The sequence below is a fragment of the Geotrypetes seraphini genome, chromosome 2 (assembly GCF_902459505.1).
Source record: "Geotrypetes seraphini chromosome 2, aGeoSer1.1, whole genome shotgun sequence".
NCBI classification, from domain to species: domain Eukaryota; kingdom Metazoa; phylum Chordata; class Amphibia; order Gymnophiona; family Dermophiidae; genus Geotrypetes; species Geotrypetes seraphini.
The window spans coordinates 153,027,660-153,040,839 of NC_047085.1; the positions used below are offsets into that span (position 1 = coordinate 153,027,660).

The following is a 13,180-nucleotide window of genomic DNA, read 5'->3' on the forward strand; positions in this document are numbered from 1 at the left end:
AGGGCATATTATTTAAGGACCTTATCCAGTTAAATAATGTAATCCCCATTATTCTCAATGGGGCCAATTTATCTAATTAGGGGAGTACGTTTAAAAACCCTTTCTTCAGATAATCCCCATTTTACACACAGAAAAAGTCTTTGATATACAGGTATACCAGTGGTTCCCAAACCTGTTCTGAAGAAACACTAGCCAGTCAGATTTTCTGCATATCCACAATGAATATTCATGACCAACAGGCTTCCCTGCCAAAATTCAATGGACTTTCCTGCCTCGATCACCTCAAGACCCAGCCAATCAGCACACCCTGAAGAAAGCCACAGAATGATGTCTGAAACATCATTTCTACCTACCAAGACCTTATCCAGTTAGTGCGTTTTAATGAGATTTACACCTTTACCTGTTAAATAATGTAAGCCCCGTTATGCTCAAGGGGCAAGACCCGCACATACACACCCCTTTTTGAAGCAGATGCAAATTTGTGTGTGAGCATTTGCATTACTGGGGCTTGTTCCGATAGCCTATATTATAAAGGTACATAAGTACCTATGCTGCCTTAATTAAGGCTTAGACCAGGTGCCTTTTTGACCATCTCACGTAGGTGTCCTGTTGTTCCATACACTTAAATTAATGTGTGTTAACACATGTTAGTAAATGAAGCCTTATATTTGTATCTGAGACAACAGGTGGTAAAGTGATTTTCCCAAGGTTACTAGATGCAGCAGAGTGACTTGAACCCCGGCTTTATTGGCACTCCTCCAATTACTTAATGACAACTGAACAATTTTCTTCTAATGAAAACATTGGATTTAAAACTGTAGGATGATATTCCCTCCACATGCCTTTTATCATCTGAGAGAAGGCAGCCTGGGAATCCACTGTCCTTCTCTCTCTCAAGTACAGCTTTGAGTTCACATCTGGCTTAAAGATAAATGAAAACCATTATTAAGCATTTCATTTCAAGATTCTTGCGTGGCTGGGGCAGCAGTATCTAATCAGGCACATCTCTTATATCCCCGGCATGTCAGCCAATCACATAAACACAGCTGAGGTCACACGGTGAAAGACTAATTTCCCAGTTTCACCTCACGATTAACAGAGGTTAAAATGCATCTCAGGAGGGCATTTAAGATGAAGGACAGATTTTAAGGCATAGGTTAGAAAGCTCTGCAACACACTGAATAAATATGAGTGTGAAATAATTTCCTTAACATGAATTTAAAAGTCAATTTCTATTGAAAATTCCAGTTTAAAATATTTAACAACTGATGAAATGGTATGATATATTTCATGTATTCTTTTTAATTTGTTCTTTCTTTTTCCTTTCTTCCCTCTCATTATAACTGGTTTCTCTTTTCCTATCACCTCTGTTCCTTATTATCCTTTCCCTCCCATCCTCCCTCTTGTTTTTCTTTACCTTTTTTGTTTCCACCTTCCCTCGAGTTACTCTCTTTTCCCTTTCCCTCATTTTTCCCAATGACTCCTGAGTTTATACTGCTTCTTTTCCTATCTCTCAGCTACTGCTACCTGCTATGCCTTTATTCTCTGCTGCAGCTTCATTTATAGCCTCTTTCTCTACCCTAGTTCCTCCCCTCTGTCACAAGCGGCTGCCTCTCACCATCCCATGCATACTCCTTTCAACCATCAGCTTTCTCCATCCTACCATTGTGGTAGTTGTGGTAGCTTCTAGAGGACGACACGGGGACAAATTTGTCCCCGTCCCCACAGGATCTATCTCCATCCCTGTCCCATCCGAGCGAGTTTTGTCCCCGTCTCATCCACGCAAGCTCTGTCCTCAGCTGCACAAGCCTTGAACATTTATGATAATGTTCGAGGCTTGTACAGATGAAGACAGAGCTTTCAGGGATGGGGCAAGGACAGGGAAGGGGATGGAGATAGATCCCGCGGGGAAGAGGTCAAATTTGTCACCATGCCATTCTCTAGTAGTTGCTCTTTTGCATCTTAACAATTATTCACACAATAGGAGGGTTGACTTCTTCATCTACACCTTAAGCCTCTAGTTCTCACAGCCTGGGTCTCTAGCACCAACTGCTAAAAAGCATTCCAATGAAAGGATCATACTTTCAGTGGTAAAGCTTCCAATCCCTTGACAACTCTACAATATCCATATCATTTACAGCAGTGGTCTCAAACTCAAACCCTTTGCAGGGCCACATTTTGGATTTGTAGGTACTCGGAGGGTCTCAGAAAAAATAGTTATTGCCTTATTAAAGAAATTTTGCATGAGGTAAAACTCTTTATAGTTTATAAATCTTTCCTTTTGGCTAAGTCTTAATAATAATATTGTAATTTATAGCTAAAGAGACATATGATCAAGAAACTGTTTTAGTTTACTTTTGTGATTATGATAAACATACCGAGGGCCTCAAAATAGTACCTGCCGTGCTGCGAGTCCCCGGGCCGCAAGTTTGAGACCACTGATTTACAGTATATCATCTTGGGCTTCAAACCACTTCAATCAAAGCTCACCTTGGAGCACTATCATATCACTATTCACCAACAGATAACCTTCCAGCTTCGCATACTTCACGACAGGTTTACTTCATGTAAAACCTCTCTTACAAAAATTCCATGTGGTGTAGTCACCATTTCATTCATGTCGTCTTCTTAACATCTAGAAACATCATCTCTAGGGCAGGATTAATTGGTCGAGGGTCCCTAGGCACACAAGTACACTGGGCCCCCTGCTCCACCCCACCATGCCCTGCCCCATGTATTTACTTCTTTATTTCCACTTTATTTATTTTAAAAACTCAAAACAAACAACAAAGATTACCATACCAGTGCCAGTGTACAGTTTTTCTTCTATGCAACCTCCAAACAAAACTCCCCTTCCTTCCTAGAGGAAGAGATCTTCAGCTGGCAGAGCTTTGGGAAGCCCACCAATTTATATTTTGCATTTGGGTGGGAGGCATGGGAATAAAATTTAGTGCCCATCATTTTATTGGACTAATACATTTCTTACTTAGCTTTCAGAGGTTAAAACCTCTTTCTTCATCAGATCAGTAAAAAATAATGATGTTACAGTATCCCTGTCCTGAGGAAAGGAATTATGGTCTCTGAATTAGTAAAAAAATGTATTAAAATTAGTTCAATAAACAGTATCATCTTATTTCCATTTTCTATTAATAAATGATTATCAACACAGCTACAATAATACCTTATCCTAAAGCAAAAATAAATAAATAAAACAAATATAATTTTTTTTCTACCTTTGTTGTCTGGTTTCTTCATCTTCTCATTATTCTCTTACTTCCATCCACTGTCTGCCCTCTCTCTGCCTCTTCCATATGGCATCTGTTCTCTTTCTATGCCTCTTCCAGAAATTGTCTACCTCTCCCTTCCATCTCTCCCCTCCCCCCCCAATGGTGTGGCATCCATCTTCTTCCCTTCCCTCCTCCAATGGTCTGGCATCTCTCTCCTCTCCTTCCCTTCCCTCTCCCACACCCCCATGGTCTGACATTTCACTCTCTCATCTTCCTCCCCCCACTTACATCAGCATCTGCCCCCTTTCTTTCCCTCCAACCCAATTTCATCCAGTATCCTTCCCCCTTATGTCTCTCTTCTCTTTCCTTGCATATCAATTCAATCAGCATCTGCCCCCTTTCTCTCCTTCCACTACCCTTCTATACCACCCTGCCCCCTTTCTCTCCTTCCACCACCCTTCCATACCATCCTTCTCACAGCCCTTCCATACCACCCTGCCCCCTTTCTCTCCCTACACCACCCTTCCATACCATCCTTCTATACCACCCTGCCCCCTTTCTCTCCTTCCACCACCCTTTCATACCATTCTTCCCACCACCCTTCCATACCACCCTGCCCCCTTTCTCTCCCTCCACCACCCTTCAATACCATCCTTCCATACCACCCTGCCCCCTTTCTCTCCCTCCACCATCCTTCCATGCTTCTTTCTCTCTCCCCCTCCAAACATTGCTGCTGCCGGCTCTGCCCTCTGAGCTCCTTTGCAAAAGGCAGCCCGAAAGCAGAATTAGAACAGCTGACGGCAACCCCCCCCCCCCCCCCGCATCAATGGCAACATGGCTGGATCTGTTACAGGAAGGTCCCGGGATGACTGCGTCTGCCGGTCCATCCCCCTCCAACATCACTTCTTCCGGAGCAAGTAAGTGACGTCGGAGGGGGATGGACCGACAGACCCAGTCATCACAAGACCTTCCTGTAACAGAGCCAGCAGCGCTGTTGTCGATTGGGGGGGGCCTGTTACTGTTACTGATGCTGAGAGGGTGGGGGCCTTTGCTGTTTTAAAAAAATGGCAAGGTGAATCATCCTCCTTCAGTAGTCCCCTTCACAGTTTCGGGCCCTAGGCACGTGCCTACTGGGCCTATTCATTAATCCGGCCCTGATCATCTCTCAAGTTGTTAACTTGGAAAACACTCTTCCTCATAGTTATTATTTAAGCTAGGAGAACTGATAAGCTTCAAGCACTGGTAATCTTTGAACAAGATATCCAATCCCATCAGCCAAGTTGTCCTTCAGAGACATTCCAAGTATTTACCAATAGCTGTAATGTCTTTCCACGTGAATGATGAAATAGTGCTTTCTACTTTCTGTCTGAAGCCTAATTTGAGTGCTTGAAAGAGGTCCTTCATACTCTAGATTGTAAATGGTCTCTCACCTGCTACTTGAACAGAACTTTTTCATTCAGGAAATCAACTCAACTATTCATTTCATTCAACCCAAACAGAACTGGAAAGTCAGTTGCAAAGATCTTTAGCAAACTGGCTAGTATCTTGCATAAATACATACTCCTCTCAGTTCTAAGGCCAAATTAAACCTACAGCAACTGAAGCTATTCTCTTGAAATTTGCCTCACTGACTAAAATCTGAAAGGCAGTTCCCCTGGCCCTCTCTTCATAGTTTAACTGCACACTATTTGGACCAGGCTTCAGCACAGGACAATACTTTTAGTTGAGGAGTGCTGGCCAAATTCTCCTTGTTACCTAAGGACTAAGATAATACGTAGCCCTAAGCTTGAAAATCATCTACTCAAGTGCCTCACTCAATCCTTATCAACAGAAAAAGCAGGTAAAATACTGTAAGATGGAAAAAGCAGACAATCCCTCCCACTTCACTGAGAGTTGTCTGCGTTAAGCTTGGGAACTAACTGAAAAGTCGAGGAGACTGCTTTTCGTGGAAAAGGCCACGCATACTCAGAACGTTGCACTAAAGTGCTGAGCTCAGCGAGAGCACTTCTGTCCCAGTGCCATCAGATGACATCACCATTTGTGTGCCTTCTCATCTCTGCTGTCTATGGAAAACAGTTATTACATGGGAGCAGCTTTGGACACAAACACACACATGGGGCCAGATTCAGAAAATGGTGCTCAAAAATCAATGCCGAAAAAACATCAGTGCTCAATGTCTTTCAGATCGCGGCGGGGGTGGTGCGATGCGAGCGGGGAATGCCGGATCGCGGGGGGGGGGGGGGGGGGGAGGGTGCCGGATCGTGGGGGGCACCGCTCACAAATCGAGGCAAGCTCGGTTTCTGAGGCGCTGATTTTGCGAATGTTTTACTCGTCTTGCAAAACACTCACAAACCGGTGCACTCGTAAACCGAGGTACCACTGTACCTCTTAATCATAATACTTTTCATTTTCTAGTTTGTGTTGGTTTTTATTTATTTATTTATTTATTTGATTTTCTATACCGTTCTCCCAAGGGAGCTCAGAATGGTTTACATGAATTTTTTCAGGTACTCAAGCATTTTTCCCTGTCTGTCCTGACAGGCCCACAATCTATCTAATGTACCTGGGGCAATGGGAGATTAAATGACTTGCCCAGGGTCACAAGGAGCAGCGTGGGTTTGAAAACACAACCTCAGGGTGCTGAGGCTGCAGCTTTAACCACTGCGCCAGAGAGATAGAGAAAAAAAAAGGGTGGGAGAAAAAAGAGAGGGCTGTGGGTGGATGTGGATGTGGGTTGTAGGGGCAGCAATCAATCGAGTAATTTGATTCGCTGCAAATCCCTACAATTTTATAATGAGCCTTGGACACAATATGGCATCTGCAGCTACTCTGATCTGAATGAACTGTGCTACCTCAGTGAAAACTCAGCAGTCTAACTTATTCTCCATAAAAAAAAAAAAAAATTACCAGTAGGCATACTTCAAAACTGATTGAACTCATTAATTGTACTCAGCAGTTTGACAGCATGAAATATTAAAGGCACATGCAGTCATCACCTTTTGCTTCTAAACATAAGGTGTGCATTCAGGAGCTTAAAACCCTCTCTCATAACCCCACACAGCTCCCTTGCTCAGAAGGTAATGAAGCAGATGTCATCCTCAAACTCAGTCATCTCCCACTCTAGCAGTCAGAATTTCTACCAAGATAAATGTGTACTTTCTTTCATGATGTTTCTTTCCCATTCATCTAAACTTTACTTTTACTGTATCTATTTCTTTATTTGGATTTCGTTCATGCCTTCTCAGTAGCAGTTCAAGGTGAGTTACATTCAGGTACATAAAGGAAGTATTTCCCTGTCCCCAGCTGTTTACCCCAATGCACAGATGTTTTCTTACCTGTACCACTCTCCTCTGAAGATCCTTCCTTTGTCGCTCCCAGTCAAGCCTCTCTTGGTCAAAGTGATCCAGTAGCTCACCCTTCTCCTTGCTCCAGTTCTTTTCACTCTGTTTGAGCTGCCAACGCAGTTCCATCACCAAACTGTGACTCTCAGCAAGCAACTTCTTATGCCCTTCCCGTTCTCGTTTGGAAGCCCCTTTCATATCTGTGGGACTAGTCTCCCCTGTAGCTCTTCTATTTCTTCCTTCGAACTGCATTTAAAACAACACATCAATTATTTCAACTAAAATCTTAAGGCATTTTATGAAGAGTCTAATACTTTTCACCCAGGAATCACCCCATGCATTTCCTGCAACATACATATAATATACCAAGCGGGTCAAGGAAAATTCAAAATTCTATTCCGTGCCAAATGGGTAAGAGTAAGCAAGAAGGACTTCCAAGTTTTCTGAAATAGTTGTACCCTTGTGGAAGAGAGATCCTGAATGCCTTGATGTTCAAGTATCGATAATGTAATCATTTTGGTCCACCACACCCACAAAGAGGGTGCTTCCGGATGGATCCAAACCAACAGAATAGCTTTTAGTCCAACAGTTGCTTTTTCAAGAAAGGTATTGAGACCCCTGGATCTTGAAGGCAAAGGTCCATAATGTCCAAACAAAATGAGGGGAGAAGCTGCTATCCTATAATGCCAGTGGAGCCGGATAAACAGGAGCAGGTTAGTCCAAAGAGATTGTACTGCAGGGCAGTGCCAAAACATGTGACCTAGCGTAGGAGACTTGCACTTAGAACAAAAATCACAGGGTTGAAGAGCAGCAAGGTATGTTTGATGCAGGGACAAATGCAGGTGCACAAAGCTTGTACTGTATTTGATTTCCTATAAAGACGTCCCATCAGAAATCTTTGAGTATCTTGAGAATGAAGAAGTAATCAAGTCTTCAGGGATATTAGTCTGCAAATCCTCCGTCTAGCACTCCACCAGCACCCTATAAGAGATTGGGGGAGCTGCCTGCTGAATAGATGCATGATGACAAACATAACATAACAAATTATTTATACAGTATACCGCATCTTCCTCTCAGTTCTGTGTGGTTCACAATTCTAAGATACTGCACATTTGCAGTGAAATACAATTCATCCTATTTAGGTACTTTGACGTACAAGTAGGTCTTTAATGATTTCCTAAAGCTTAAATATGACACAGATGTTAGAATCAATGTGCCAAAATTACAATCCTAAAAAGTCACCACATAAGCCAGTCACTGGTTGATGGGATTCTAGAGAGTACAAAGTAGAGATCCGGTCATGCACAGCCTCTGAAAGATGCTCCCGGGCAATGACTGCACATAATGACGCAACTGTAGGTAGGCAAAAAGGTCCTTGTATGGGAGCCAATATTCCTGTTGAAGATCCACAAACAACTTCATGGTGCCATCCGCAGACATAACATGGCATAGATATTGAATGTCTCTGTTTTCCCAGTCCACAAAGACCTTATTGTCCAGTCCAGGTAAAAATTCTGGATTGTGTAGTATAGATAGGATTTTAGATAGTGCTGGGAAGAAGCCAGCACTATTGGTACATGTAGGTACCAATGACATAGGAAAATGTGGGAGGGAGATTCCGGAAGCCAAATTTAGGCTCTTAGGTAGAAAGCTGAAATCCAGATCCTCCAGGGTAGCATTTTCAGAAATGCTCCTAGTTCCACGCGCAGGACCCAAGAGGCAGACAGAGCTGAAAAGTCTCAATGCGTGGTTGAGACGATGGTGCAGGGATGAGGGATTTAGATTTGTTAAGAACTGGGCAACCTTTTGGGAAAGGGGGAGCTTGTTCTGAAAGGATGGACTCCACCTTAATCGGGATGGAACCAGGCTGCTGGTGCTAATGTTTAAAAAGAAGATAGAGCAGCTTTTAAACTGAGATGTGGGGGGAAACCAACAGTCGCCCAAGAGCGGATGGTTCAGTGTGAAGTATCCTTGGAGGATACTATTGAAACAGGATATTAGTCCCAGTAGAGAAGTTGCAATAATGGTGAAAGAAAGCCAGGAAGGTTTAAGAGGAAGGCAGAATAAAAGACTCAGATTTTCCCTGTCTTCTCAGCAGCCTGTAGTTGCAAGGAAAAAATATAATTTGAAGTGTCTAAATTAGAGAATGACACGGGGAAAAAATCTGTCCCCGTCACCGGCCCACCATCCTCTGCACCGCCCCGTCACCGCCGTTCCCTTCACCGCCCCGTCACCGTCACCGCCATCCCTTTCACCGCCCCGTCACCGCCACCCCATTCACCGCCCCGTCACCGTCCCCGCTGCATCCATATAAGCCTTAGTACTGTAATATTTAGCTTATTCCTTTCTTATAAATCAAAGTTCCTGCTGCTGAACTAGAGAAAGAGATGTTCAGCTGGCAGGGCTTTGTTTATAAATTTTTATCAACACAACTAATATACTATTTTATCCTAAAGCAAAAAATAAATAAATAAATATAATTTTTTTTTCTACCTTTGTTGTCTGGTTTCTGCTTTCCACATCTTCTCATTGAATTCCTTCCATCCACTGTGTGTCTTCTCTCTGCATCTTCCATTTGCTGTTACTGTGCCTCTCCCTTAACCCCCCCCCCCAATTGGTCTAGCACCCATCTTCTTCCCTCCGCTCCCGCATAGTCTGGCATCTGTCTTCTTCCCACTCTGTCTTCCACATTTCCCTTGGGGGTCTGTTCCTCTCCACCCTCCTTCAATGTCTGTTCTATTCCTTTCCACCACCACCCTTCCCTCCCTCCTTTACCATCTGTTCCTTTCTACTACCCTTCAGCTCCTCTTGCGTGGCCTATCTACCTTCCTTCCTCTTATTTTCATGGCACGTTACAATGTAATTTGTGCAAGCCACTGGAGCCTGCAAGCTCGGTCCCTGTCCCATCCCCACAAACCATCTCGCTTCTGTGCTCCTATTTTCTCCATTTCTAATATCTCCCCTATGTATCTGTCATTACCCCCCCTGTGTCCATATACCATCCCCATGGCATGTCCCCTTTATGTCTCTGTCCCTATGCCCCATGCACATAATTTCCCCTCTTTCTGTTACCTTCCTGTGTCCAGATTTCCCCTATCTTCCTCTTCCATACCAGTGTGTCTCTTCTTTTCAACCCCATCTAGCTTTTTTCCCTCTTTCTTCCCCCCCCTTGCTTCTAGCATCTGGCTCACCTGCCAGTCCTTCCCTTTCTTTCCTGCTGTGGGTTTTTCTTTCCGACTTCATCCCCTTGGCCCAGAATCCTTTTCCCTTTCACTCCCTCCTTCCAATTTGAGCCGGGAACACTAGCGATCGCACGGTCCCCGCAGCCACTACCTGCCTGCCCAATCGATCCTAGTGTTTAGCCAGCTCTCTCCCTTCTCCTCACCTTAGTTTATAGGTTTTCTTTTTCGGCGACCTGCACGCTTTCCCAAAGAGCCGCGCACGCGCGGCTGCTCAGTGTTCAATCTTCTGTTCTGCTGCAACTTCCTGTTTCCGGTTGCGTCAGAGCAGAAGATCGAAACTGAGCAGCAGCGGGTGCGCGGCTCTCTGATAGTGTGCGGGTCGCCGAAAAAGAAAATCTACAAACTAAGGTGAGGAGAAGGGAGAGAGCTGGCTAAACACTAGAATCGATTGGGCAGGCGGGTGTGAGCTGCGGGGACCGCGCGATCCTTCATGCCTCACTGCGGGGACAAGACCATTCACCGCCCCGCGGGCGGTGAATGGCCTTGTCCCCGTCGCCGCAGCGACTGCTAGTTTTCTTCCCTGTTTTCGGCGGGTGACCCGTGGCTAAAATGCGGTGGCCGCGGGTAAACCGCCACCGTGTCATTCTCTAGTCTAAATACAAATGCTAGAAGCCTAAAAAATAAAATAGGAGAGTTAAGAGTATTTAGCACTGAATGATAAGGTAGATATAACAGGCATCTAAGAGACCTGGTGGAAGGAGGACAATCAATGGGATATTGTATTACCTGGATACAAATTATATTGCAAGGATAGAGTAGATCAAATTGGAGGGGGGAGGGAGGGTTTGCACTATATGTTAAAGAGAGAATTGAATCAAATCAAATAAACATTCTGCATGACATATTTAGCAGTGTGGAATCCTTATGGATAGAAATTCCATGTGTGAAGGGAAGGAATATAAAGGTAGGGTTATACTACCATCCCCCGGGACAAAATGAGCAGACAAATGAAGAAATGTTTTCAGAGATTAGGAAAGCTGGAGAATTGGCAATAGTATAATAATGGGTGATTTCACATGTTTATTGGCGTGCTATTTTTTCCATCAAGGAAGGTGGTTTGTCTCTGGGCTGCTATAGTGCCCTGACTTTTCCTCCAGCTACACCAGTGAATCATTTGGAAGTGACTTTGAAATTTTTCATATTTGAAAAGTGGAGGTTTTTTTAACCAATGAAGCCGAACTGAAGTTTTTCTTCACTTTTCTATGATTTGTTTGTATGAATGTCTGTATGAGTGTGCTGGTAGGAGGCCTAGCTGTGTTATGGGGGCCCCTTCAGTTTCCATATAGGACATAGTAGGTGTTGCTATGACTGCTTCTTGGAGCAACTGGTTCAGGAACTGACAAGAGGGGGAGCTATTGGTAATGATCTGATCTTTTCCCAATCATGTATTTTCCCAAGTAATCTCTCAACCATGTATTGTTCCCAATCTTATAATTTTCCAAGCAAACTCTCAGTAATAGCAACATTTCCTGTAACCTTTCCTGGAAATGTCCAGTTATCTTCTTCTGTAATCCGCCTAGAACTGCAAGGTATAAGCGGAATAGAAGTCACTAATATAATGTAATGTAATGTAATTTGGTCCTTAGTGGAATGCAAGGCATAGTACAAGAGTTAACTGTGTTGGGTCCACTGGGAAACAGTGATCATAACATGATCAAATTGGAGCTGATATGTTGCAAAAGAAATCTACTATAGAGGCGTTTAATTTTTGAAAGGGCAACAATGATAAAATGAGGAAAATGGTTAAAAAGAAGCTAAGAGAACTGGTTGCAAAGGTTAGGACTGTAAACCAGGCGTGGATATTATTTAAAAATATCATCATGGAAGCCCAGACCAGATGTATTCCATCTATCAGTAAAGGTGGAAAGAAGAGGAAACGAGAGCCGTGGTTAAAAGGTGAAGTGAAAGAGGGTATTAGAGAGAAAAAAAAATCCTTTAAAAAATGGAAAAAGGATCGGCATGAAGAAAATAAGAAGAGACACAAGCAGTGGCAAGTTAGATGCAAAGCATTGATAAAGACAGCTAAGAAAGAATATGAAGAGAAATTCATAACAATTTTTTTAGGTACATCAGAAACAGAAAACCTGTGAGGGAATCCTTGGGACCGTTGGATGATCAAAGAGCAAAAGGGGAACTCAGGGAGGATAAGGCCATAGTGGAGAGACTGAATTAATTCTTTTCTTCAGTCTTTACGGAAGAAAATGTAAGAGATCTACCTGAACCGGAAATGGTTTTCAAGGGTGATGATGCAGAGGAACTGAAAGAAATCTCGGTGAATCTGGAAGATGTACTAAGCCAAATCGACAAGTTAAAAAGTGATAGATCACCTGAAGCAGATGGTATACATCCCAGGGTACTAAAAGAACTCAAACATGAAATTGCTAACCTGCTGTTAGTGATCTGTAACCTGTCACTAAAATCATTTGTAGTACATGAAGATTGGAGGGTGGCTAATGTTACACCGATTTTTAAAAAGGGTTCCAGGGATGATCTGAGAAATTACAGACAGGTAAGCCTGACTTCAGTGCCAGGCAAAATGTTGGAAACAATTATAAAAAATAAAATTGCGATACACATAGACAAACATGATTTAATGTAATGGAGTCAGCATAGGTTCAGCCGAGGGAGATCTTGCCTCACCAATTTGCTTGACTTCTTTGAAGGTGTGAATAAACTTGTGGATAAAGGTGAACCGGTTGATGTAGTATATCTAGATTTTCTTAAAGCTTTTGATAAAGTTCCTCATGAGAGGCTCCTGAGAAAATTAAAGAGTCATGGGATAGGTGGCAAAGTTCAGCTGTGGATAAAAGAAATTGGTTATCGGATAGAAAACGGAGGGTAGGGTTAAATGTTCATTTTTCTCAATGGAGGAGAGTAAACAGTGGAATGCCACAGGGGTCTGTACTGGGACCGGTGCTGTTTAACTTATTTATAAATTATCTGGAAATTGAAATGACGAGTGAAGTGATTACATTTGCAAATGACACTAAACTGTTCAAAGTTATTAAAATGCATGCGGATTGAGAAAAATTGCAGGCAGACTTTAGGAGATTGGAAGACTGGTTATCCAAGTGGCAGATGAAATTTAATGTGGACAAATGCAAAGTGATGCACATTGGGAAGAATAATAGACAGGCCATTTGGCTTTATCTGCCGTCATGTTTCTATGTTTCAGAGTTACCGGATGCTTGGGTCCACTTTGGGGGTTAGCGCCCAAGAAAAGGATCTGGGTGTCATCGTAGACAATATGATGAAACCTTCTGCCCAATGTATGGCGGCAGCCAAAAAAGCAAACAGGATGCTAGGAACTATTTATAAGGGGATGGTTAACAAGACTAAGAATGTTATAATGCCCTTGTAACGCTCCATG

General features: G+C 43.1%; 1 protein-coding gene across 1 annotated transcript in view; it reads right to left on the bottom strand.

Annotated features, from left to right (window-relative positions):
* MTCL1 (microtubule crosslinking factor 1) overlaps positions 1 to 13,180 on the bottom strand; it is a 398,239-nt gene that overhangs the window by 49,257 nt on the left and 335,802 nt on the right. Inside the window, 1 exon segment of the mRNA XM_033934045.1 lies at positions 6,563 to 6,814. Coding sequence (XP_033789936.1) covers positions 6,563 to 6,814 — 252 coding nt within the window.